At 42.7% G+C, this 27,831-nt stretch overlaps 1 protein-coding gene across 5 annotated transcripts in view; it reads left to right on the top strand.

The window, feature by feature from the left end:
- CAMK2G (calcium/calmodulin dependent protein kinase II gamma) overlaps positions 1–27,831 on the top strand; it is a 116,535-nt gene that overhangs the window by 63,762 nt on the left and 24,942 nt on the right. For all 5 annotated transcript variants that reach the window (XM_071564258.1, XM_071564254.1, XM_071564255.1 and 2 more), the window contains exons 4-13: positions 2,451–2,505; positions 3,079–3,144; positions 5,962–6,034; positions 9,141–9,243; positions 10,105–10,188; positions 11,037–11,131; positions 13,686–13,808; positions 15,975–16,058; positions 16,671–16,713; positions 24,533–24,573. In XM_071564258.1, coding sequence (XP_071420359.1) covers positions 2,451–2,505; positions 3,079–3,144; positions 5,962–6,034; positions 9,141–9,243; positions 10,105–10,188; positions 11,037–11,131; positions 13,686–13,808; positions 15,975–16,058; positions 16,671–16,713; positions 24,533–24,573 — 767 coding nt within the window. The remainder of the gene's footprint in view (positions 1–2,450; positions 2,506–3,078; positions 3,145–5,961; positions 6,035–9,140; positions 9,244–10,104; positions 10,189–11,036; positions 11,132–13,685; positions 13,809–15,974; positions 16,059–16,670; positions 16,714–24,532; positions 24,574–27,831) is intronic.

Raw genomic sequence — 27,831 nt, 5'->3', positions numbered from 1 at the left:
AAGTTTATCGTTCACTATCTCTCACTTCTACCTGCAGATGTGTTTGCTGTTCTTTTTCAAGGCCACTGTTCTCATCCTGCTGGTGGCTGTGCTCCTCTGTCATGATTTCATTAACGCCACTATTCTCTCTGCTTGGTGTTTCCTGCAGCACTTTGATGACCTCTCAGGTGGCAGAGGAAGGAGAATGCTTTTTCATGCCCACCGAGCATCACCAGACATAGATACGACCTTATTAGCACATTCAGCTTTCACGTTCATAAAGTCTGTTTGCAGACTTTTGCCTGTGCTCTGGGCCTCTGCTCTTGTTGATGTGCTTGTCTCCTACTTTCACCTCAAATAGTCTTGTGCACTGGAGTGAAAACTGTCCTGCACTGGGAATCCAAGTGTCTGTTTCAGCCACTTTCCGTCTTGTTTCCAGTCTTGAATGAAAATCTTTTCTCCTAGGAAATACCTTACCTCTCACTTGCATTTTTGTAATGCTGCCTGTTCTGGTTTCTGCTCAGGAGGCAAATTTTCTTGTAAACACAAAGTTGCATTGCATTAAAGTTATTCCAAAGCCAACTAAAACTGCTTACTTGGAAGAACTTTTTGTTTGCTGGGAATGATTTAAGGAACATAGGACTTAAAGGTGATGCATCTCTGTTTCCATGCAGTAGGAACAGCATGTTGCACCTGAAACACCTGCTGTACTGGTACACTAACTGTACTTGCTTTTTTGCAGCATTATGCTGGGTGGAGCTCTCCTCCCAAACCCCTACAGTTAGATATGCAGTGGAAATGCTAAGGAAAAGAAAGTGCACAAGGGACCAGGTCAGAGAGCCTGTAGGTAAAGGCAGGAAAAATGTAGGAATCAACAGGCAAAATGAATAAAGAAAGAATGAAATCCTTTTAGATAAGGTACTAGGCCTTTTAGATAAGGTCTCTGCACACCTGTGCTTCTCTCTGTTCTGAGTTTGTGTGTGTGTGTGCGGACACATGTGCTCTGGTGCCTTAGCAAAGGAGAGTTGCAAGGAGAAGTAGAGATGAGCACTGACAACATGTGCAAAACCTGTTCCACATGTAGTAGGATCATGTGCCTAGTGTTAGTTTGAAACATTCTCAAATCTGTCATGGTATCTGACATCATGTGCCAGTAAGAGGTGCAAACTGACCTCTTGATACTGGCAGAGAGAAAAATCATGATGCTGGAAAAATTAAGGCAGGTCACCTGTGCTGTATGTGGCAGAGAATGAAAGACAGGGAAGAGAGGCAAAGGTGCTGTTAAAGTGACAGAGAATGATAATGAGATTTCTCTTGCAAGGATGAGAACAGTAATGTTACTTTGGTCAATACTCGATTACGAGGTGTTATAATGACTGAGCCCCAGTCTTGTCTCAACTAGTTGCTTTAGCTGGGTGAGGCGGCCATGTGAAGAAGACACCTTGTTCTAATCAGGCTGTGGAGGTTTTGAAATTGAGTCAAAGAGGATTGCTAACTTGACAGGGAAAAGTGTGAAGTTTTACAGCAGAGGAGAAAAGCAAGGTTATGTAGCAATATGAAATGAAGTTTCTCCTCTTGGGTTAGAACTAGTGCCTGAGTATCCAAAAAACATCAAAGAAATTGAGATTTTGATTCAGACTGCAGAAAATGGCACTGTGCTGGATGCATAGGTCCAATAATTATTGCCTGTGTGTAACATGAGAAAAGGAGGACAGAAAATCCCAGAGATCCCAGAATATTATGGGATAGTTGCCCATAATCAGCCTGAAGTTTAAAAGGGACAAAGAAAGGTAAAAGGTGAAGGTTAATTTAGGCAATAGGAGCACTATTAGGAGAAGATAAGTAAGGCAGACAAAATTTTGAGAAAGGGAAATGTGATCAGATATATGCTGTCCGATATGACCTCTAACAAGTAGGTCAGAAAAATAATACAAAAAAATGGTTCTGAATTTTGTATGTGGGGTATAAATCAGAATGAAGTGAGAAAAAAGAATTAACAGAAGAGAATGTCATGGAGCCTTACAGATGAAAGATAGAAGGAAGAACAATGATATGTAGGTAGGGTCAAAAGTCAATTTATGGATTGGAGGCTTGTTTTGAGACTCTGAAAAGGGTTTGTTTTCAGAAATAAGAATTGATGGGGAAAGATGGCAAAACATGAGCATGGAGGAAAACACTGGCAGATGTGAAAGGAAGGTATTGAAGTGTTAGAGAAGGAGAATGATCAGGAGGTCAAAGATACTTAAAGTTTGTTTTGACGCTGAGGAGGTGAGTGTATGTGAAGGACATCTATCTGTTCCTTTGAGATAACAGAAGGAAACAGGTCACTAAGGGAGCACACAAAGTGAACGACATAGGAATAGACTGATTGGTTTGAGGGAGAACTTGTCTGTCTGCATGAGTTTGATTTGCGAAATGTCATATTTGCTATATGCTCTGTAAATCTCCATTTCTTGATTATGTTTTTGCAGTGCGACTTCATGACAGCATTTCAGAAGAAGGTTTCCATTACCTCGTCTTTGATCTGTAAGTGTCTGTCTTTGATGCCTCACCAGTAGTGCAGGCACATTGATGGTTGACTAAGAGTGAAATAAAAACACCTGCATTACTGGAATTCTCCCTGTTCTCTTTTGAGACCTGTAGATACCTCTGGCCTATTTGACAAAATCCATTGACTGTGTAGGGGGGACAGCCCAGAAAGGCTCCTGGCACCAGGTGTAAGCGTGGGATGGCAAAGAATGGCTATCCTGTGTATGGAGGTTATATGATTTTGTCCCTGGGGCAGCTTAGGGAAGGTCAGAGCAGGGATGAGTTTCCCAAGATTTAACATATAGTGGGCTCTGTAGAGGTGTATGGACAGTTCATGTACTGTGTTTCAACAGTGTCTTGTACACTGCCGGTGAAGTGGCAGTCCAAGAGGTCAGTCACATGGACATGCCAGTGCTGGTGCCATGGTGGAGCTCTGCCCTGGCTCCCTGTGATGCAGTTTCCCACACAGTCTGCAGCAAAGGGCCCACGTGGGTGGCTACATACAGCCTGTGCAACCCTGAGCTACACATGCATGGGCTCTGTAACCTCCTTTGTTGTTTTGCACTCCAGGGTGACTGGTGGGGAGCTCTTTGAGGATATTGTTGCTAGAGAATACTACAGTGAAGCAGATGCCAGGTAAGGCTTCTTCCAGACCCTTCCGTGTATGTGCCATTACGCACATTGTACATACATGTAGACACATGTACAAGTGGAATGAGCTTCCTGACTGCTGATTTGCGCATGGCTTTGTTCTAACACTCTTGCTGCTGGTTTGGATAAAAAAATTCCTCTTTATATTAGCATAAACTTATTGTCACCAGGCAACCTGATAGCTGCAGCTCTAGCCCTTTCCACTTGCAGACACTGCTCTGTGTGCCCCTTGCAGATGCTGTGCTCTTTGCTGGGAGAACCATTGCCAGCAGCTTTGTCTGCCTGATCCTTTTGGAGGGCAGTGACACTGTGTCCTTACTGAGCAAATTTAGGGGAGAACTGTCTTGTGTGTCTGAGAGTGCTGCCCACTTGCCCTCTGCTTTCTCCTAGCAGGGGTTCCAGTGATGTGCCATTGCTGTTGGGTAGGCCCATTCAGGTTGCCTGTGTCTAGGTAATGGTTTACAGGGCAGTGGGAAGAGGCGCTTTACAGGCTGTGTTTCTGTGGAAGCCCCCTCTGAATGTGAGCTGTTTGGCACAGCGAGAAAAGACACAATATATCAGAGCAACCTTTAGATTTTAGTGTTAAACATATTTAGAGTTATGCCCTTCTTTTTCAGAATGTGTCTTCTCTCTCCCACATGTGGGCTTCCTGAAGTGCCATGTGCTTGTCCCTCTTTATGCATTGTGGGTGTTCTGTGCAGCAGTAGCTGAGGGTGTTCTCTGCCCCATCCATGTGCTGGAAACACAGCATCTGGAATCAAAGCTGGCATTAGGCCACTCCTGTTCTGCTTTAGCATGGTCTGGGAGTGACCCAATGGTGATATTTTACTCTGCTTATTCTGCAGTCGTGTTCTTATCCCATACTAACCCTTGCTGAGGCAGGAATTATGGAAGCCATGAGAAGAGAGGGGTAAGACGGAAGTAGTGGACACTGGCTGGTTGAGCTTGGTAGGCAGTGTGAGGAAGGTGATACCAACTGCAAGGAAGGAGAGAATATGTTAATGTAGGTACTGTTGAGGCAGTCTGCAGGAGCTTATTTGCCTTCCCTGTGGTACACTTACTGCCTGTTTCCTGGGCATGGCAGGCTTTCCAATGAGGCATTGCACTGCCTTTTCTGCCATGAACCATCTGGTGATTGGGAAGGCCAGTGAACTCATCCACTCTGATGGAGCTCCTGGCAGGGAGGTCTGAGAACTCCACAAATGTTTTCAGTGGGGTGTACAGATCTTGTAGGCACAGCATCTCAGATGGATAAACAGTCAGTCATGCCACTCTGCCTTGAAGTTGGGAACTTTTGAGGTCATCAATGACACTCCTTCCCCTGTCCCTCTTGCCAGTGCCTGGTTCCTGAAGTGCTGAAGAGCTGTCAGTGACTGACAGTGCTCAGGAAAACTATGGCAGGGTTAGGGGAAAAGAACTGTCTGTTGCTCTGTGAGCGCTCCTCAGGGTGCTCAGCCCTCTGACTGTCAGCTGGCCAGGTCTCAAAGTGCCCACAAGATGACAGAGTGAAACTCCTCCCTTTCTCTCTCCCCATGCCTGTGCTGAATTCCAGAGCAGGCTGGGAGAGTGAGGGAGCAAGGCCTGTGCCAATCCGCCGTGTTTGGCTTGCCTGGGACACCTCACACTTTTGCCATTTTTGGCCAGAAAATCTCTCTCACTCAGACTCAGCTCTGTTCTAATTATACATTTTTGTTTTGGGAGCGGGGAGATTTTCATGGATTCCGACCCTGAGGATCGTGCTGCCAGCTCCAGAGGGGTGGGAGTAGCAAATACACAGTGCTGCACTTCCTCTTCTCTTCCTCCCCTTACCCTTTTCCCACCTTTTCCAGTAGCCTTTTTCCCTTCCCTCAAATATTTCACTCATTTCAAATTTCTTCCCCTGAGATTTGTAGAAGTCAGTGAGGGGACTGAGAGATCCTGCAGTGAGAACGTAAGACCTCTCTGAGTTGCCCGCTTCTGCATGCTTACTGCCCAGTCATAGCTGTCAAAATCCCTACTCTGTTCCACAGTCACCTTTGGGAGCTGAGTAAATGTTTAGTGGAAGGGATGGTTTTAACCAGGAATCTCACCCATGGGTGTGTTGTGCTGTCCTTATGCAACAGGTGTAAATAAGGTGTTGTTTTGCCCTGTGGTTTACAGCAGTGAGAATGGCAGAGACAGGGTTTTCTGTGAGCTGGGGGAGTGCAGCACACCACACTTAACAGAATGAGTCTGCTTTTCAGATTACTAACCCCTTAAGTGGGATCTGTACTTAAAAGGCACCCAGCAAGCGGGTGTGTGTGTGCATTGTGTATATAAAGTGCTTGAGATGCTGCTCTGAAAGCTTTGCAAACTGGCAGGCACCCAAGCAGCGTCATCCTGAGTTTGCTGGGGGAGGCTGCTGCTCTCTCAAAGTTTATTCTTTGCTGGGGACTAGCCCAGCAGAATGTTTCCTAGAGTGATTTGATCCTGCTTGCACAACTTTGGCTGCTGTTTGCAGATACTTGGATGCCTTGGTTGTTCTGCGTGGGGTGGGCACTGTCGGCTGAAGAAACAAGTGAGAGGCCTAGTGTGATGGGAAGGAAGAAAATGATGTGAGAGAGGCTTTTTGGTCCTGCTATAGAAAGGATGTTTGGCATCCTGTTGCTGGAGAAGCTGGGGATGTTGAGCTGTGGCATCCAGTGGTCATGATGAAGGGATTCAACCTGCGATCTTGAACTCCCTCCAGTACAAGTATAAAAGTTAGGAAAATAGTTCTGGAATGAGATGAGATGAGATGTCAAATGTGTGTGCATAACTCTGTGTGTCTCTCTTATCTTGCAGCCACTGTATTCATCAGATACTAGAGAGTGTGAATCACATTCACCAACATGATATCGTGCACAGGGACTTGAAGGTAATGTTTCCTCTGTGCTGTAGTCTGAGTTGAGCGGCCAGGGGATCACTGGAAGAGGCAAGACAGAAATACTGCGTTGCCAGCTGGCAGAGTTTTTTTAACTTGAACTGGACTCAGGGGTTCCTGAAGCACAAATTTGTTTCTTCAGATTTTTCTAGAGGAAGTGCTGAACTCCCAAGGAAGTTTTGAGTCTTTGTAAACCTTGCCAGCTCTCAGCTTCTCTGAGGCAGTTCCAAGATGGAGTAGTTGTGAATCTTGGAGTACAGTAGGCTTCCAGAGAAACTTGGGTAGGATTCATTATAATGAAGGAGCTTTCTAGTGATTGAAGAGATATCTGGAGACCTGGAGCAATCTCTGTTCAATCTGCCAGGATGAGTTTGTCTGCACAGAGCCATGAGTATTTTTATTCTGCAGTGTTGCCAAACACATACCATTGCACTGGGGCAGAGATGCTTGACAAGAATTTTTTGTCATTTTTTTCTCTCATCAGTTGAAGCACTTTTAATGTAAAACCAAAACTGCTGGCCAGGTCAACACTGGGTGAACCAACCATTTTCCACATGATAGCACATTTATAGGGCCAGAGCCTCCACAGTGTAGTTACCTAAACTCCCTTCCCACACTGTGCCAGCTGTAGTGGGAGCTGAGCAGGTTCCAGAACAGAGATTTGTGCAGGAAGGTCTACCTGCCCTGGAGTCCTCTCAGTCTAAAGTGGGAATGGTGATGGTCACCAGCAGTCCAGTTAAATTAATGCAGGATGACACCAGCTACTAATGTTGGTTTTGGATTGTTAAACAATGCATAAGGGGGAAAGTAGAAAAATACTCTGCAGAGAGCAAGGTAAATGCATGTTGCAAGCTTGGTGGCAGTGTTCCTCTAGTGTTTTGATCTGGTGGATGACCCTTAGTGTTTCTGGCAAACTCCCTTGCAATGCTTTAGACCATCTGATTCACAGCACTGTGAAAAGATGCAAGTTATCTACTGTGGCATGGCTGCTCTTGATAAGACATGACACCACCTCTTGAGAAAGCAATATCCAAGATACACTACTGCCCAAAATTAGGGCATTTGTGAAAATCAGTAGTGTTTTCCAGTTCAGGATAAGTTTTCCTCTGCATCCTGTGTTCCCATATATAATCTGGCTTCCTTCCAAAAGTTTTGTTTGTATCAAAGTTAGCAACTTGTTTAGAACTTAGCTGCTAGGCACTCCCCACTGTAGTTAATGTGTTTCTTCTGTTGCTTATTCTGACTGACTTAAACTATCCAGGCCTGAGGATTAACCATTTCTTTTAGCAATGAAAGATCCTGTGCTTTTTATTTAATATTTAGCTTCTTGCCAAAAGCTTGACCTTCAGGATCAGTGTGTAATAACTGCAGAGCTTGCTTCAGGTGAAGTTTTGTCTTTTGCACCTCCCTCTCACAGGTCTGTCTTTTGGCTGACATGCTGTTAAAGAATGTCAAATGTTGAGCTGCCCATAGGGACCGTAAGAAATTACAGAGTGCATTCATATCCTCACCAAAAAGTATGTGTAACCTGAGACAACCCATATGTTGGCAAACATGCACATGGATAAGCACCATTAGCCTTAAGGTGTTTGCTTCTAAAATAGAGCTACAAATAGGGCTTAGCTAGCACGAGTCTGGCCTAAATGTCACTGTTTCTTAGTCAAGCTAAGCCCAGATGTGATCTAGAGTTGGGAGGGATTTTCAGAACATTTCATTGGTCTCCTGCTTTAGGGTCTTGTTTACAGTGGTGAATTTTCATTGGTGTATCTTGATTGCCACAATCTTTACCACCTCCGCTACAGTGAAGAGCCAGTGACATCCGAATGTGCTGAGATCCAGTTTCCCCTCCTTCCCATGCTGCTTATGGCAAGGACTGTGATAGGCAAGGCTGTTCTTCCTTCATTCAAGGCAGAAGTAGGCACATGCCCAGTACATCCAGAGAGATGAAAGAGCAAAGCATCTTGTGTCTCCCAAGCAGAACAGGGGTAAAGTGTTGTCATGGGATGAAGCTGGCGAGCAGGCTGCAAAAAAAGACTTTTGTCAGATTAGTGAAACTGAGACAAGCCCCTGTTTCTGGATTTCCAGACTTCCATCTTGCTCAGTTAAAAAAAATGAACTCGAAATTAATGGCACAAATGATCAGAAGGGGGTAGGATGAGAGATCACATTTGTCCCGCCCATCTACAGGTTGATTTTCTGGCAGAACCATAATAGCCACCACCTTAAAGGCTTTGGGGTTTCAAAGGGTCCCATATAACTGGCTGCTGTGGTGCTTCAGAGGAAGCTGCCAACTCTTACTCCAGTTTTTGGAGTTGTGTTAAGCCTTCTACTGAAGTCTTCTGCTGGAACCCAACAGAATTATGCTTCAAGTGAGACTGATGGAAATGTGAGAGGCAAAAGTCTCCCTTTCCTGGCACATGGAGGAAGTGACATGGCTGCTTGTTGTATAGGTGATGGGAGCAGTAAATAGCAAGACAGAATAGTTTATGCTGCTGTAAATGTGTGGCATGAAAAAATGCTTACAAGGATATTCACTGTTGTGCTGCTTATACCAATTTGAGACTGAGGCTTTTTCTGTAAGGGATGAAAACTACTGCCTATCTAGATGATGCCTTCCCACATTATGGCATTGTATTTGGCAGCCCTTATTAGCATCATATTTACTTCTCCAGTGCCTTGGGGACTGTCTCATGTTCATGGGGAGAAACATCACTGCAGATTGTCTCTACTGCATCATCCCTCCCTTCTTCTCCACCCTCTCCAGTTATTCTCTTCGGGAAGGGCAGAAACAAATTTTGGCTCATGTGCTGCAAGAGCTGTACTGCCAGTGCCCTCTGCTGTCAGCATGTAACTTATGGTCTGGGCTGGGAGAGGCTCTGCCTCCCACAGAGGAGCCAGATTTGTGTTAGACTTGAGAATTTTCTGCTACTCTAGGTCAAGGCCATTCATTGCTGTTTCTGTGTCTTCACCTGAACAGATTTAGTACTGCATGCTACATTTGGTCAGCAGCTGGACCTTGATGATGTGAATACTAGCTAAGGGGTTTTAACAAGGATGTCAATCTTTCATTCTTACCCCCTTTTTTCTTTCTTCTCCCCAGCCTGAGAATTTACTACTGGCAAGTAAATGTAAGGGTGCTGCTGTCAAACTGGCTGACTTTGGACTGGCTATAGAAGTCCAGGGAGAGCAGCAGGCCTGGTTTGGTAAGACTATTTGAGCTTTCCCACTTTTCCTGCCCCATTTCCTGATGGCTGGTTGAGTTGCACTCTCTCTGAGTACTTTCTCTTGGCTCTTTCAGCACACTTCTGTGTATTTGCCATTGCTGCTTCTTTTTCAAGTATCTCAGCCTCTAGGTCTTGGGCACAAGCCTACGTGCAATAGAGGAAAGAATACGATAAATAAAGACAGAAAAAGTGGCTATGTGTTTCTCTATTTTTCTTCTCAGTTTGCAGTAGATGGTGTCAGAGATGAATGCAGCTGCTAAGTTTAGACCCTGATCTGAGCTTTCCTACCACTCAGAAGTGTGGACATCTGGAATTTTGTTTGGTCATTTTACAGAAATGCATTTGACCTGGCCTTCCACAGGACACATTTGGGTCTGGTCTTATCTTTGTTTAGCTAAAACATAATTAGAAATGAGACCTTCTCAGGCTAAACATCAGTTCTTACTCTGCAGTTCTGGAGACATGACTGCTCCTCCTGTTCTGCCCCCACCATTTGGCAATCGGGTGTGTCCCATCTGTGTCACTTGTTTTCAAATTCCAAACCATTATATGTAACAATGCCATAAGGCCTGACATACGAGTTTCTGCCCAGCTGGTTGACGTGATCCCTCTTACCCTTGTATTTTTCTGCAATGCATTGACACTTGAGCCCATCTGATTTTTTGTTGTTTTTTTAATCTCTTTTTGTTGGTATACGAAGAGGCAGCCCAAGCAAATACGAGATAAAGGGTGGGAAACAGGTTTTAGAATTTGTTGGTTACCACTAGTGGATTTTGAGGTATGGCAAGATCTCTTCTGCTTGGGTATTATAAGTGCTTCATGTCATCCATTTCCTGACAGGGTTTGCTGGTACTCCAGGCTACCTCTCCCCTGAAGTCTTAAGAAAAGATCCCTATGGCAAACCAGTGGATATATGGGCATGTGGTAAGATTCTGTCAAAATGTTTTACACTTAAACAACATCATTTCATGTAAAAGAGCAATTCCTTATAGCCTGTTGCTGGGAGGGTGTGCAGTGCTGCTTCTTATTGGGTGGAGACGTGAAGGCACACTTGAGGATAAGCACCTTGTGTAGATGGAGTTAATACTGGAGCCTGAACTCATTTGATTCTGGCTCCTAATCCTGTCCTCGAGCCATCTATCAGATGTTTGAGACTCAAAAGATAGGACCTGTCTATACTTTGCAGAGTCAGTTGTTTAGATAAGTGTAGCAATTTCCTATTACACTAACTATGTAGAATATGAAATACTGGAGAGGGATGATTTTTTAAAAAAAGTGTAAATGTGTCTGTGACGTGTAAGTTTAAAGATCTGTGACATCAGGTTTGCCTGACATGGACTAAATGGTTCTTTGCAGGCAAGGACTGTTAGCTTTGTCAGTGTCATGTTTGTCCCAAGACCATGCAGAATAAGCATCTTAAAACATAGTCCGTCCTAAAAAGTCCCTTGCTGCCCAGCAACCCCAGGAGATGTGGTTTCATTTTCCTCTCAGGGCAGCTGGGAGCTGTGGCTAAACAGCCATGGCAGCCAGAGTAGGGTAGAAGAACATCGCGCTCCTTGTTCTAGCTCCTGGCAGCTGGTGTTAGGAGTTGAAGTCCCAGGGAAAGGTTCAGCAGATGAGAGGTTTGTACTGTCTTTTGCTACCTCAGAAGGTAAAATAGAATGGCAAATGAAGATATGGAGCAATCGTTGCCTTGGGGATTGTTAAGAGGGGCTGAAGGAATAATTGGCGTATTAGCCTAACCATAGTGTGTCTGTGTCTCTCCCTCCCAGGAGTGATTCTGTACATATTACTAGTGGGGTACCCTCCCTTTTGGGATGAAGATCAGCACAAACTCTATCAGCAGATCAAAGCCGGAGCCTATGACGTAAGGGCACTTTCTTGCTGAGTACCTGCATGGGTGTAGAAGCCATCCAAAACATGGCAGTATATTACTTGGTGTCCAGCAGCAGGCCCCAAGCTTCTGTGCAAAGTGTTGTTTGGCATGTTCATACACCTCATTGTCTTCACTGGCTGGGATACAGTCCTGTTTGGGGTTACTGAAAGGATATGTGGAAAGCATCACAGTGGGCACAAGGATGTTGCTGGTCACTAGGGAAATGCAGAGATGGAAATGCAGATGGGGGGAAATGGTGTCTTCTAGTCATTTACCACAAAGTGTTGCAGATGTAGCCAATGCTAACTTTTTCAGGGGAGCAGATGGAAGGTAGAATGAAGGGGCTTATCTTTATCAAGGTCTAATAAAAAGTATGGGGATGTATTCTATAGAATAATAGCTTAAATTATGGGCTTTCGTCTCCTCTGTGCCATAGTGCTGTCTCTTCCAGCCGTGGAAAGCATGGAGCCTGGTGAGAAGATGGAATGGCGGGGCCGTTAGAGGGGTGGCTTTGTGGTGGGGATCAGCATGGTGGGTTGGAGGCTCTGGTAAAAAGCCAAACAGTTCATGGAACACTTCTTAGAGCATGACAAAACTGAGGTGTAAAAAGTGCCTAAAAGAGGAATAGCAAGGAGGTTAGTACTGGAGAGCAAAAGTGGTGTAAAATGTAGTTGGGATACCACAGCTTGAATGTTTGACATAGATTCTTCCATGTAAGGAGAGACTTGAGAGGGAAGAAGGAATCCTGGAAGTCCTAGCTCAAAGCCTGTGGGCATGACTATCAAGAGGAAGGTGGGGAGTTCAGTTTGTAGGCTGACTTGTGGTTCATATTAAAAAAAAAAAAAGGTGAGGGTTCTGCTGGATTGCAGTTACTTCCCAACTTCTGTGCTTGAGACCAGGAGAACGACTGTACTGGTGAGAACAAAGGTCTGCCTAACCCTGTGTCCTGGCTCAGTGTCTTCCTGAGTGAAAGGAAGATGATGTCTTTGTACTTGATAGCCTTAAATAAACTTGTGTTTTTCTCTTGCCTTCCTGCTCCTCTAGTTTTTGTGTTGCTTATTCCTACCGTAAGTGTTTCTGCACTCATTATATTGGTGGGGATTTTCAAAGCACTTCAGGGGTTAAATATCTAACTCTGTAAGTCATGAGGAGTGAAGTGCCTGATCTCTCTTTATCCATCTGCTGGTTTTGAATACTTACCTATAGTGAACAAGTTTAGTAGATTCTTCCCATGCTAGAAAACTGCTCAAGTTTTACTGATATACCTGCTCCTGGTGTCCTTAGCCCAGCACCGAGGGGCCTGTGTGCACAGGACCAGTCTGTTTTTCTCCCTTGACCATAATCAAGTGTCAACAGTGAATTGGACTTTCTGCTATTGGTAGAGGTTTTTCAAGGTGTTACCATGAATACTTCAGAATTCAGGTGTGGAGAAAATGTGCTGGCTTGAAAGCTCAGTGTCATAATTTTTGAGTAGTCTCTTGCAGTGTTTGCAACACAAATTGTATTATGCCTTGCTGATGCCTGCAAATGCAGACATAACATTATATGCAAATCAAATATGGCAGGTGTATTTTTATGACCCAACTGAGTAAAGCACAAAATGCAGGACAAAAGAGATGGGATAAACTTTTTCTAAATAATGTAATGCTCTAAGGAAATGATCTCAAGATGGGTCAATCTTCCCTCCATCTAAAGACAGGGAGCTTTACCCGAACGGCATATTTGTCGTCGTGTTCTCAAGTTCATCTGTATTTGTACAGTAGATTGATCAGATTTAATCTCAGCATGCTGTCATCCATACCGCATGCAAGCATCTGGACGATGGTGTAAATATCTCCTCTTTATCATTACTGGAATTATAGGAGAGAGCAGTTACCCCCTATGGATGATCAGCAGCTGAAATAGTTGAAATAGTTTTCTTTGTTTTCATACTTCTGTATTCCCATCCACTATTACATCTCTTGCTCCCCAAGTAATGATGTTGCTAGTGGGTTGCTACACCTGAGTGACTGATATTGTTCCAGGATATTGTGCTTTATGGTGGGAAAAGTGTACCTGATGGCATGTTCCCTGTTAATGGTCTTTGCTTTTGTGTGGTTTTGCTGTAGTTGAGTATTTGTGATTTTGCATATGCTGCTACAGCTTTTAGCATGCTGGAGAAAGAGCCAGATGGGGTAAAAAAGATAGTGCTTGTGTTTTTTATGTAAGAACTCTGTTAAAAAGATCTGTGACTACTTTTTTGACTGTTGAATGTGAAAGGAATTCCAAGGTCTGAGTGATTCCTACAAGACTTTTAAACTCTTAATCTTCCTGCCTATGTCTGGTGAATGGTACAAGTGTGTCCTGCTGTCTGGTGCCATTCATTTGCTGGATTCTGTATGATTTTTGTTCAGCATGGGTTTTCACAAAAATTAGTGGTTTTGCAAATGTGTCAGCCCTGGTATTAAAAGGGCAAAAGCTGGAATTCAGCTGTGTAGGGGGGAGAATCTCTTCTGCTAGTAGAAGGTATTTTCCGTTCAACATCTGTTTCTTCTTCCTCTTTTAGTTCCCATCACCTGAGTGGGACACTGTGACTCCTGAAGCCAAGAATTTGATCAACCAAATGCTGACGATAAACCCAGCCAAGCGCATCACAGCTGACCAGGCTCTCAAACATCCATGGGTCTGTGTAAGTGCTTTCCTTGTTACAGCCTGATGTATGGTTTACCCTGAATGGACATGTCAGGAAGGCTTGAAGGGCCCAGGATATTTTTTTAAATGTTTCAAATTATGGCTTTTTTGGCTACTGACCTTCAATAAGCCAACTTCGTTATGCTGTGGTGCATTTATTGCCACTGTAGGGAAAAAAATCCCTTACTCTTTTCGAAGTTTTGTCAATGTCTGTAGTTTCTGGGTTTTCCCACATCTCTTTTTCCAATCCATATCATCCTAAAATGTCAAATGGAGTTTTGCATCAGACAAAAACTTTACTATAATTTTGTTCTTCATCTCTACTTCAGTTTATGGCATAGCATCTCACAATATTTGGGGTATTTCTGCTGTGTTTCAGCTTAACTGACTATAAACTTGAAATCAGCAGAAAATCTTTTCTGTTCTGTGTATGTAGTTTCTGTCTTGCCAGACCTCACACAGAAGTATTTTTCATTTTTTGCAAAGTTGGCAAGGAAATCCCAGAACATAGCTGGGAGTAGGCGTAGGGGAGGGCAGCAATGATGCAACTTTTGTCTTTGCAGGATGAAATAGTTTCACCTAAGTCTAACCAGATGCTCTTGTAATACCATAGTATACCTCTAGGATGGGTCTAGCATGTCCCTTTACCCATTTGTTTGTGTAAAACAGTGATGTTTTTGTCTTTTCACCACAAATCAATGGATTAGCAATTTAAACTTACTTATGTGAACATCTGGGTAACAGGAGTGTGGTGTCTGCTGTAAAGTGATGCAAGTTCCTTGCAAGTCAAAACTTCACACTAACTGAGACTTTGCATCTCTTTTTTTTTTCCTCCTTGCATGCTTGTAGTCAGTGGAGGCTTTCCTTCTCTGAGTTATGGGGGGTTTGATTTCACTTCACAGTCATATCAGCCTCTCACCAGAACTGCCCTCTCTTGAGTCTGTTGTTTCCATTTCCTCTTCAGTCCCCGTTGGTGCAACATACATTTCCTTTCTGGAGATATATGGCTCCTCTGAAGTAAATGTTGTAGGAAATCAGAAGTTTATCTGAGACACTGAGTTTCGTAGCATCAGTGAACTTTTGAAGTACCTGTCCTGACTCTTGTAAGCTCACACTGAACAACTGGATGTCACTATCATTCCTGAGGAGGCTGAATGAACAGTGATCACCAAAGCTGTTTGAGGAGAGTTTGGCTACTTTCTCCCCAGACACTGCTGTGTGTACTGCAGTGAGTGACTAGCCTTGACAATAGGCCCAAAGCAGAGACTTCCCATGAAACTAACTGAATATGAGCATGGTTTGCAGTCCTTTTGTGCATTGCAGAATTTTTCCAAGCAGGAGAAAGTTAGTGGAGTCTTAGTACACACTGATCTGTCAGGTTAGTAATTCACCTACTGTCCTTGAAAAGGGAATTCAGGCTTGTGGCCCTATACAAGAGCAGCAGATACTCTGGCATTTGTCACTGGTTTCCTCATGTGCTCTAAATGCTTGGCAGCATCAGTCTTATTTCTTCATGTGGTCTCAGTGACTGCAGTACTTCTGGGAAGTTGTGTTTTTGCAGCTGGTGAGATCCCAGTCTGCTGTGGATGACAGATGTGCATCACTGGCTAGTTTTTGCATTGGGACAACAGAACTGGATGATCTTTCCTCTTTCATACTGAAAATTGATTTCTGCAAAACTGATACAAAAATGCCAAGGCCTCTGCTAGTCAAGCACATTCAGGGGGTTGCCATGTCCAGGAAGGCTATTGCTCACTAGTATTCACTTACTGCTTGGAGTTTCCTTTTTGAGCTGTAACTAATACAACACAGATCATGTCTGTAGTGCCTCTAACTCAGTCTCCCATGAGTATGCTTGTCCATTTGGCTTTGTCTTCTTACTGTCTTAAATCATTTGTCTGCCTAAAAGGCAGAGAGTATTGATTGTCAGCTCTTCTTCAGTCACAGTTTCTTTGGTGCAGTCCTGTAATAGCCTACCTTGATTTAACGTGTTTTGATGGAAGTTCTTAAATTGTAAACCCATTGCAGCGCTTTTGCAACCATGCAGTGGTGAGAGGCTTGGCAATGTCATCTTGCATGTCATGATTGTGTGCAAGTAGAATGAACTTCCCTGCCTGATTTGGTTAGGGTATGTTCTTGATCTTCTGCTGTTCCTGTTTTTCAGCAACGATCCACTGTTGCATCGATGATGCACAGGCAGGAGACTGTGGAATGCTTGAGGAAGTTCAATGCTAGAAGGAAGCTAAAGGTAAATACATCTTAATTTGCCTTATGTTTGCTTTTAATTCTCTGAATTTTAGGTTAGGGCCTTCCTACCAACAGTATTGTTTTTTTTCATGACTTGTGCATTCTTAGAGAATTACCTTATGTGATCCTCCAGTACAGGATACTGAAGTAGTGTACGGAGGAACTGGGTAGTTTCTTTCTCCAAAGCTCTAAGCTTCCCATGCCTCTTCTGCTACATATTCACCCCTTCTACTTTCTGCCAGAGAGTTGAAATAGAGCAGCTGCTCCTGGGACTTTCAGTTCTAAACACTCTCTGCCTTCCAGTACTGGTGTTTCCAGTATCTACCATTTGAGGGCAAGAAGCAGCTCTGTGCCGTAGCATAACCCTTAGTGGCATGTTAGATTTCCTAGGCTGTCCTGTCGGGCAGTTAGCTGCCACTCTGGAAAGCAGGTCTTAAAGCAGTCCCATGTCAGGCCCCACAGGCACACGTGGGAATCCTGGTACACTAGGATTTTTCGGGGTAGGATTGGTGTACCTCTGCATTGGCACCTGCTGCATTGTGTTCTCCATGGGTCAGCCCAGCCCCTTTCCCATGTGACACCCTCTATTATCCCTGCTTTCTCTCCCCTACAGGGTGCAATCCTTACAACGATGCTTGTGTCTCGGAATTTTTCAGGTAAGTTCTCAATGTTCATATCCCTTCCTTGGTTTTGTGTTGTGTGAGTGAGCTGGAGTATATTTTAACCATCTGAGGGTTTGAGTAGGAGGGGAGGAAATATGCCTTTAGTTCATCATGGTGTAATGGTAGTCACTTTGCCCTGGCTGGTGGTACAAAACAGAAATAAATTCAGCTGCTACAATCCTCTTATGATATTTTGCTAGCAGATTAGTTTTGGGACATTCTAGCTGGCATTATTAGCTTTCCTGTCAGGAACCAGGAGTCAAGAACTCTTATTAGGTAGGAGTGCGTCCTTGAGACCTGAGGCAGGGACAGGGAAGTAATACTGGTGAGAATAGGGACAGGAGCTATTTGGGTATTGTGTCACTTTGACTCATCAGAAATGGGTCTGAAGCATCTAGCTATTAGAGTTTCCTTCTTGGAGTCTCAGAAGTGGTTTTCATCCTTTTAAATTTAATAGCTGGTTGTCTGGCTCCCGCCCAACTGCATTACGTAGTGCATTTACTGAAAATGCAAATCTCAACATGCAAATTCATGCTTTTTGGAAGATGATAGTCTTGCCTTGGCACATCTGTCTTGTCTGTGTTCATTTCCATTTGGGTGGAAAACCTCTATTTGTAAGTGCTTTTGTTTTATGGGATTGTTTGCAGTCTTTACCCTCTTTGCAGTATTTTTTTCTCTTTTAAAGGGGCAGTCATGAATGCATGAGTCAGATTTTTTTGCACCTGACTACAGTGAAAGTCTGCTGGATGGATTATAAGAGATGAATGAAATGGAAGTGTATTTGTTTTATTTGGCCATAGCCATTTACTAATGGTAGATACCAATACTTATATTGTGTGGTGTTATGATAAACTTGTAATTGGAATGAAAACCTGTGAAATGATCATCCCAGCATTCAAAGTACACATTCATGCATACATCCTTTGTGAAATCAAGGCAGTGTTTTTAACCTGCTGCATGGTGATTTAAACAAAGATAAAATAAATAGATTATGTGAAACCATGCTACAATTAAGGGACAACTCTCAGCAATTTCAGAACATTTTTTTCCTTGCTTCTTGCTTTGAGGTGAACCTGTGCCTATATGTCAGCATTACTTGTGACATCAATTTCTCTTTACTGCATTTCTCATAGTTTGGCATTGAAGGGTTTTCTCCATTCGTCTGTCCCAGGATTGTGCTATTACAGGACTTAGTAAAATTATACACTGTTTTCTGAGACTGATTCTGAAATAACTATTTGAGAAGCTATAGCACAATGACAGGGTTTCCATAAGACTGTAAAAAAACTATTTTCTTAGGCTTTATGCTGGTATGAACCACTTTTGATCTATTTACACAGGTAGTTCTTATTTCACTTAATTGATGATTCTGAAATAGACAGGAGTTTGATTCTTCTTTTTTTTTTAAACAGAAGTTTTAGATTAATTTTTAGTCTGCAAATGTTGTCACTTCTAATGAAGCTGCAGAAGTGCTTGGGTAAGAAAATCTCCTGTGGCCCAGATTTTGAGTACATGGAATGTTGGAGAGAAGGGTTCTCCTTAATGGTCTGTGACCCTGTACATCCATTTAATCCCTGAGCTGGTACCGCGGAGGAAAAGGCTTGCTCTACTCAGTCTTCTCTGTCTCAAGGGCTGAAGCTGCTGGATCCACTTCGGTTAACAGCTGAAGAAAAGGAAATCCTCAGTGGCCCGTAGTGAACACACAGTTCTCAGTGTCACCAAGTTCTGCTTTGAATATAAACTGTGATCCCAAGTATAAAACATTTAGAAAACTGTCCAGAAAGAAATGTCATGCATTTAGATGCAAAGCCTTTACAGCCTCAGTGGAGAGTGGCAATGCCTTATGTTGTTACATGTTTTTAAAACCGAGAGATCATCTACTCCTGTTTTCTTTGCAGGACTATGTGTAATATGAGCTTGACTTTATTGAAAGTGTACTTATTTTTAAATTTACTTAGGTTTTTAGTTGCTGCAGTTGAAATACACACATCTGCTGAACTGAAGAATAAGCGCATGCTAACTGAAAATAAAAAGTTGGAAAGTTTATGTGGGAACTTCGGGTAGAGCTCAGACTTTCCCTGTCATGACAGGTTATCTAAGTGGCCTTGAAAAGTTCTGAAATAATACTCATTTCTTCTCTAGAGCCCTTAACGGGTTTTTATTTTCTCTAATTGGATGACACTATTTTGTCAGCCTTTAAAAGCACCATTCCCAGCAGACGGGCAACTAAGTTTATGAAGAGAAAACTTCTTCCTGTCTGGCGATGAGATCTCCTAAAAGCTTCTTCCACAGATGTTTTGAACAGAGAGGAAAATGAAGGCTCATGTGATCCCAGTACCAATTAATTAGGCACAATAGTACTGTCTGCAGGAAATGTGAGAAGACGCCTTTAATCCTGTTGTCATTTACTATCTCCTGGGTCACACATGGGGTAATATGGAGTTCCTTCATTGGACAGTGTGGTTTTAGCCTGGCACAAATTGTATGCCTAAAGAGTCTGTAGCAGTATTCTTTCTCTTTTTAGCCCATCAAAAAAAAAGTACTTTTTACAAAGAAAAAAAATTATGTTTCTGTTCTTTTGTGAGTGATTTGTTGCTTGCTTAGGTGCCTTTTGCCTCAAGCCAGTTAACCTAAAGATAAAGGAATGTTATCTGGCTCCTTTCCCAAGTTATGATATATTCAACAATTTAATATTGGCTGTTTGTGGTTCTTTTAAAAAGATTGCCTCTTAGGCCAGCTGCAGGCTATTTGTTAAAACCAACTATAGTTGCACTTCTTTCAGTATAAGTCAGGAAGTTGAAATTTGGTTATAATAAGGGATTTGTAGCTTCTCTCCACACTCTGGTTGGTATTCACTCAGCTACGAGAGAGAACTTTGTGATCTAAATTTCACTGTGGGATTGTTAGGGTCACACCAGGATATACACAGGATTATTTGGGTGCTTAGTTGTGGCTTCTGACGTTCAGATGATCCAAGCAGACACTGATCTGGTCTGCATTCACTTACAGAATACAGAAATACAGTCGGGTAAATCAACAGATTAGATCATATGCATGAAACTCCTAAAGCATCTTCTGAGAAGTAAATGTAAGTTTATTATTAGGAGAACGTTTATAAAGTTTTCAGAGATTCCTGCAGTATTTAAGGATCTGGACTCATTTAGGCAGACAAAACTTTGTAAGTAAACCTGCTATAAGCTCAGTGAAAGGATGGAAAAAGTGGGTTTCACCTTAGGAACAACCATCTTCACAAAGTGCTGAGAAGTGGCTTTTCTCCATGAGTTCATTTTTATGCACAACAGAAAAGTGAACTACGTGAAATTCTTAGTATTGTTTTCCTAACGGGATTGCAACTCTTAGTTTGGGAAAGTGTTAAACAACCTTTTGCACTCCATGAAATTCACTTGTCTCAAGTGGTTCAGCACAAGTGCTGTGTTCAAAATAGATCCTAAGGCAGATATTGCAGGTAATCAAGCCTTATTTGTTAAATCTCTATTTGTAACTGATGCTGAGCTTTCTTCTTGGTAATTGTCACTGCTTGTTCAAGCCATTTTTGTGAGGAAGATATTGTGGCAGCTTGTGACAATAGCTGGAATTCATGACATGTCTCTACAGATCCTTATTAACTCTCCAAAGTGCAGTTCTGGGTTTTTAACTGCATAGGTGAGGTGGAGAGAGGCTGGAGGCAGATCCAAGGAACAGAGTGCTTTCTAACTAAGTCAAGAAGGCTCAAATATGCCTGTGCATGTTTGGTGTAACCTGTACAGAGACATTTTTGAGCTGACTGAAGAGCAAGAACAAGGAAATAATAAAAATACTGAAATATTTTCTGTCTTGTTATACCTGAATTTTTGGTATTTTGTGTATGTGTACATATATATATATATATAAATATTTAAACTTAGATTGGAATTTGGATTATTTCCTTTAACCAAAATGAGTAATTTATTTGAAGTTGCTGCTGTGTTGTGTTATCTGGATCTCCAGTCAGGACCAGAAAGTTGTGTCACCTGACTCATGTGAACACAAACCTCCTGGTATGAATCCAAAGGATGAAAATATGGAAGGGGAAAAAAATCATTAAGATATTTCCAGAGCTTTGACTAAATAAGTGTGAGGTCACTGGGAGCCACATTTCCCAAGCAGAAGATGAAGTCACATTTAGTGAAAAAATAAGTTGTTTTTAAATGTTTTCTCTGTATCAACTAAATTTCTTAAGAAACAGTAAGGAGTTTTAGTGGATGGTGCTCAACCACTACAGTGTGGACCTGCTGAAGTGGTGGAGTTCAGTATGTAACTTCCATTTGCAGCTTCCCAGAGTGACATGGATTTCATTACTGTGTTTAAGTGTTTATCACTATGGCTAGAATCTAATTTATCATCAAAAGTGGGTGTAAATTGTTATAATAATTCCTTCTAGTTTTATCTTCCTCTCCCTAAAGTTCAGGAAAGCACCTTTTCTTGTGGTGTTTCTCCTTAAAAAATAAACATTCTTGAAGTTCCGCTGCATTCGTGGGCATTGTTTGTGATGGCAGCCAGAGCGGCTTCTTGTGACTGTACATTGAGTGTCGGCTCCTTTGTGGTGAGCCCCACAAGTGACATCAAGTTGACAAACAGTTATTTTGACTTTCTTTGTACTGAGAATATGAGGATGGCAAGCCGCAACTGTATGTCATTGGGAATTCTGGTATGATACAATTTTTATTTTATCAAGTCTCAGTAAAGCCCAGAATTCTTTGTGGTATAAATGCTTGTGTTTAGAAGCCAGAACTTGGCTTGTCTGTTAGATTAGCATCATGAGTTAGTGAGGCTTAATAAAAGCAACCCCAGTGTTCTCCCTGCATCCCAGAAAATATTCTCTGGAAGGTTAACTGAGGTGAGAAATGTAACTGAGCTTTGACAGCTGGGGACAGGGCAAACCCAGGGCAGGCTGGGTGAAGAGCTGTGCTATCTGGAACAGGAGTGGGTCTGGTAGCGGGGAAGGCGCTATCCATGGCTATCTTTGGGGTGGGTATTTCTGTCCCTCTTCAGTCCCCCCCTGGCTCTTCAGTTTACTGCTGAAGATTTCAGCTTTAGGGATTTATGTTTCTTCCAGGGGTGTGGTCCAGAGCCCAGGCACCACATGGAGGCCAAAACTGAGAAATGTAGGAAGAACAAGGGTTATATGGGGTGTGTGCAAGAGAGGCCTTTTGTGTTTCTCTTCAGAGATTAACTGGAGGGTATCTTGTTAGGACAGGAACAGAACTGTGTTTTTAAATTACTGGGTTAGCAGTATGTGCTTTTGTATTGCTTTATTTTAGAGAAACTCTTAACTCACTGAGAAGAGGGTATTTAATCCCTTTAATGTGTAGAAGTGGGAAGGTTGGAGAAAATTAATACTAGTATCTCATGCCTGGAAAACTGCAGAGCATGGGTACAAGACCATTTCCTGAATCTGCCTTTATGTGTTCTTGGATTTTTCCCCTCCTACTGTCTCTTAGCTAACCTATCTGTCTTGAAAAAATTATTTTTATTACAGAAAGTCTTGTTTGTTGCTTGTGCAGAAAGTCCTTTTGCATCCCCTTTTGTTTCTGTCTTGTAACATGTACAGGTTGAGCTGTGGGCAAACCTTCATGCTTCCCTTTTGTTTGAGGTGTCTACAGTCATCTTTGTGTGTGAATGCATTTCCTGGGCTCTCCAGGTCCTTCTAAACCACAGTATGATGCATGAACTAAATACACCACAGACCTAGTTTCTTTCTATAGTTCTGGGATGCTGACAGGCCTGTGGGAGAGCAGTGTGTGCCATGCAGAGGTACCATCAGGGAAGGAGGCTGGACAGGCAGGCTGCACCAGGAGACACCGGATCAACATTACGTAGTGTGGGGCTGCACAGAGGAACTCAGCTGAATTTGCTTTAGTGTCATGGAACGTAATTTTAGTCATCTTCTATCCACAAAGACAAATGTGAAGTTCTGGGAAACTGCAGAAAGTATGAAAAATGTTGCTTCCCTGCTTTTCTGGGTCGTTCCCATGACATATGGTGGTACTCTTTCACTTCTCTGATGTTTGGGGTTTTTTTCACTCCAAGGATGTCCCATTTGCCATATTTGTTAAGTTGTGGAATCCTTTACTCCTTCTGAAGTGTTGCAGGTCTCTAGCAGTTTCTTATTTTCAGCACTTGTTGTTGAATGTGTGGTATAAACACCAGATCCTTTTTGACCCAATAGTAACGTTGTGCTCCTTCTTACTTTTATGTACAATCATCTTGGTCTTCATCGTGTTTGAAGGTGGTGAGAACTTATTTTTAGATACAGTCTTGCTATGCTTAATATGTGTACATTCAGCAAAGAGATTGTTGCAGAGCAGATGAGTTGATTGAGTCACTTTGCTCACTTTCATATGTGCACTTTCGAACACTGTGTTTTAACACTCATATTCAGAAAACCTCTGCGTGTTCTTCCAGTGATCTTGGTTGCTGAGAACTGAAATGAAAAGAAAATCATAGTCTAGCTTTATACTTGCATTAGAGATAGAATTAGGAAACCAATTCAAAGATTCTAATAAGCTTATATGGGATACCACCTCTTTGTTGTGAGGAGAGGCTCTAGTGATTTGCACCAGCTCAGCTAATATTGTCTAGTAAATGTCTATAGGATCTTGAGGTAGGGAAAGCAGGGTGGAAAAAATGCTGTTGAATTTGACAGTTGCTAGATACTGTAAAAACCCTTTTTTGCCTAATATTGCTGCTTCTAGAGCTACTGAGCACTCTGAGCATGAGTTGGTCATCCTGTCTTTGGGAGCGAAACATTTCAACAGGCCTGTGAGCATTGTCTTAGGATTTGCCTTTTCTCTAGGCCTCATCTTTGCTGGACCTAAAGTCCAGGTCAAGTACCCAGACCCATATGCTTCCCGGCAGCTGCTTAGGAGAACTGTATCAGTGTGTTGGTCCAGTGATTGTCTAGCATGCTGTTTACAGAAGTTGAAACATCTAACTACACTCTTCATAAGTAGGCAAGATAAGTTTTATATCTGTTGAGGTTTTAGATGGGGTCTTAACTGTTGACAGTCGTTGTCAACATACCACTTTGCTGTAATAGATGGAGCAGCTCCTTCATCACTACCAAGTGTACCTTCTGGCATTTGTTGTGGGCTCTGTGTGTTCTTATAATATTCTCAGTGCCATTGATAGTGCCAGTTGTTCAAGTTAACCACAGCAGAGCATCTTTATATTTCAGTGAAGAAATTCAGCTTAGTTCCTGTCTCTTTTGTCATTGTCTCTTTTTTTTTTTAATAGTCATCAGATGCTGCCTTTTGCACTTTTTCAGTCACTTACTTTTAGTTATCCAGATACCCCAGAGTAACTGTGAATAGCAGTGATTAGGAGGCCTCTGCGTTATCGGTGCCCCCTTCATAAGCCATGTCTGTTAGAGTGGCTGTGCTTGAAGGTGCAGCCTTTACCCTGTTGCAAAGATCTGACAGATTTCTTTAGCTTTTCCCTCTGTACCTGCTGACAGTTCTGGATGGGGTCAAGGTGTATGAGTGGAGGATTGAAACAGAGCAGCTCTAAGTTATCATTTCAGACTTGGTCTTTCTGAGATAGAGAAAGTGGGAGCATTTTTGCCTAAATAGGTGATCAGTAGATAGGCTGGGTGATCCTGTGCTGTCAGGATGGATTTGATGAGAGACTTGGCCTGTTTTTCGTGTCTCTTGCTGTTAGAGAGGAATTAGCAGGATGGTTGTCCTTCTGAAGTTTTGTGCATTTTTGAGGGAAGTGGAGGGAGAGAAAGAGAAGTCTTGAAACCAAAATCTGACCTACTTCTGCTTCTCCACAGCTGCCAAAAGCCTGCTGAACAAGAAGTCAGATGGAGTGAAGGTAAGTTCTTGCTTTCCCATTTCACTGTCTCTCCCACCATCTGAACAGAAGGCGGCCACTTTCCCTGGTACCCATCCTCTTCCAGGGTAAAGTCACAGCCTGGTCTTGTGGCTGGAATTGCTATAATCCGTTTATTGCTATGGAGCCCCATGTGGGATCTCAGTGTTCCCTTCCATGCACCTTATGCATTATACAACTAGCTAAGAGCACTATTGTAACAGCAGGAATCCCTTTTCCCCTTTCTGTGAGGTATGGAGAACTGGTCAGTGCTGTCGATTAGGAAGGCTAAAGACTTGCTCAGTTGTGACACATGGCTCTGACTAGTCTGTTCTGTTCAGTGCAGAATGGATATTGCACAGAGCAATTGTCAGTGACTGATAATACCCAGTACACCCCATGGAAGTTTCTTTGTCTACCCCCTTGGACAGATGCTGATGGTTGAGCTGGAAAGAGGGAGTGAGGAAGGAGGAACCTCCAAATGTTCGTGTTTGGACAGAACAGAAACTGAGTATTGTGTTAGGAGTTCAGTTCATGTGCCTGAAGTTGGGGCACTCTCCTGTTCCCTTCTGAGGGGAATTTTTTTCTCCACTTCTGTGTCACTCTTTGTATTGCAAGGGCATTGTTTAATTCTGGAGGTCAAATAGACCTTTGCCAAGGCTAGATGTTGTTGCAGGCAGTAGCTCTTTACCATCTGATACAGGGGTAGAGACAGTTATAGGCTAGAACACTGTCCTCCCCTAACCCTTCCTCCTCCAAGGATAATTGTCCTCCACATGGAAAAGAAGGATTGGGTTTATTACCTTTCATTTTCATTTGAAGTCCAAACCTTTTTCTACAGCTGTTGAGTGGAACAACTCCTGGTTTAGCACTGTGGACAGTGTTCATTCTCCGCATGCTGGGGGGCTGACCTGCACACTGCAGGACCAGCACACCTGTTCTTTCCTGCTCTCTTGTCACCCAGGGTTTGGGATTTTTTTTTTCCAAAATGGCCTGTGGAACTGCTATTCTTGCCCTAGGATGCTTGTCTTAAAATGTGCCTGCAAGAGTGAGCTTTTGTGCCATTGCACAAACCTGCCTCTTGTACAGACATGCATTGAGCACATGTACACTAATACAGCAGGTGTTTTAGAGTTGTTGCATCTGTTGATACTGAAAACATTACAGTAAAATCCCAGTGGAATAAGAATGAACTATCCCAAATGTTGTGAACTAAGAACCATCAGGTGCTTGCTTCAAACCCCCAGTGAGGCAGGGGAGAAGCAAGCAAAGAACAACAAGTATCTACACGTCTACATGGTTCTGTTACCTATCTAGAAAAAAAGTTTCCTTCTAGGGATTCTTGATTTCCAACAGGCTTTTTGGGGTGCCACATCTGGGGTCAAAATCTTCCAAAAATGGACAAAGGACATACATACAGATTTTCAGGCACAACTTCCTGATCATGTAGTTACAAGGAGACCCCCTATGTTAGAGACTTCCAGCCCCTTAGAATGCTTGTGGTGTTTGGTTCATGGAGTACATGGTGTCTTCCTCCATGAAAAGGACACATCTGGCTTTACTTCGTTTCAGCTGTTCACAGTATATGTTGTTCCTCATATGTATAATTGAATACTTGTGATAAAGTAGAAGGCAGATTAGAGAGCATAGCTTGCTCTGTACATGGTGAATGAGGTTGCCCACTGGAAACCTCTTCTTTGCCTGTGCGTGACTCTGGAGACCTGCAGTCAAGAGTCTGCATGCAACTTGCTTGCTCTGAAGTGTTAGAGCAGTCTGGTTTTGCAGTATGAACCCCAGTGTTGTCCATGAGGGGCACTGCTCACATTCAACCTGGGCCAAGGGCCCTTGGGAGAGTTGTTTAAGCTTTCCCATTTTCCCTAAATGATGTCTATCTTCAGACGTGGTTTTTGAGTCCTCATTTCTGTAAGTGTTAAAACTCAGAAATAAATTATATATTTCCTATTAAAACTCATGTTTTGCATTACTCTTTTGCTCAATAATGTAGACTTTTAAAAGTACAGATTGCTTCTCCCCAGTGCTAAGTTTGAACAAGATGGAAAGCAGTAGTGGTCAGTGTGTGCTTGTAGTACATCCTTAACACTTCTGTTGTAGGATTTCTCTGGCTACATGCTTATCTCTTTCTTCGCCCTCACTGTCTAATTGTATGGTGCTGCATCCCATTAGCCATCCCATGGAAGTGGAGCTTTTACCATGTCCATTCACTTACTGGAGCAGCACTGGCACACTTGGCTGCTGTGCAGCAGCCTCTTTGTTGGTCACTGTCTGGTCAGTGCCCTCCCCATTGTAACCAGCACACTTGGCATAGGTTGCTCCTTATGCAGGAAACTTGTAAGTTTAGCTCCACTCATCTTCTCCCCTTGCACAGTTCTGACAAACAACTAGTGCCAGTGTCTGGCTGAGTTAAGAGCATCTGTCTTACATTACTTGTAGCAAACAATGATTTTCTGCCCATTGCAGCAGCGCAGAGCATAAACACTGTGACTTGAACATCAACCAGATTTTCAGCTTTGTGGTATCCTTTTCACTCCCACTTCTTATATAAATAATTCTACATCAGATGTAGGTTTAGAACAAGCATTGCATGCTGTATTTTCAACTGCAGTCTTCTGCTGACTGCACACCATGTAGTTAAGCTGTTTCTCTGTGTTTTCTCCAGATAAGAAGACTGGTTTGTTTGATGGTTGAGTTTTTTGTTTATCTCTTCAACCTTCTTGGAAATTAACTCCTTATGGAGATGTGAGAGAAAATGTTTGTTTCTTTATTGGTTTATCTGATCCAGGGTGACTGTGCACCATGAGACTGTTGTCACACAGCAGATAAGAATGGAAAGGGCATTTTTTTCCACAAATGGATTATTACACTACTGTAAAAATTAATGACTTTAAAGGTGTAGAGGAAAAAAACATTGCCAGTTTTTCTTTATCTGCTTTCTATTCAAGATAACTTTCACATCCTTTGGGCTGATATTGACTTGCCTATGCTAGAATTCTGCATTATTTGACAAATACAGTAGGAATTTCTATTACATAGTAGCATGTTGCAAGATTGAGTGAGACCTGTATATCTTTCTCATGCTCTAGTCCCAAGAAATCTGTGAAAATGTGTCTTGGGGAATGTCTGATGCAAGATGCAACTTGTAGTTGCTCATTTATCATAAATGAGAGAACAGTGATTTATTAGTCATATGTGGTGATATGACCATCTAGTATGAGCTGTGTTGAGCTAATACATAAAGAAAAG

The sequence above is a fragment of the Pithys albifrons genome, chromosome 9, assembly GCF_047495875.1.
Source record: "Pithys albifrons albifrons isolate INPA30051 chromosome 9, PitAlb_v1, whole genome shotgun sequence".
Classification (NCBI taxonomy): Eukaryota; Metazoa; Chordata; class Aves; order Passeriformes; family Thamnophilidae; genus Pithys; species Pithys albifrons.
Note: the sequence above shows the minus strand (reverse complement) of the source record. Positions and strands in the feature narration are given on the sequence as shown.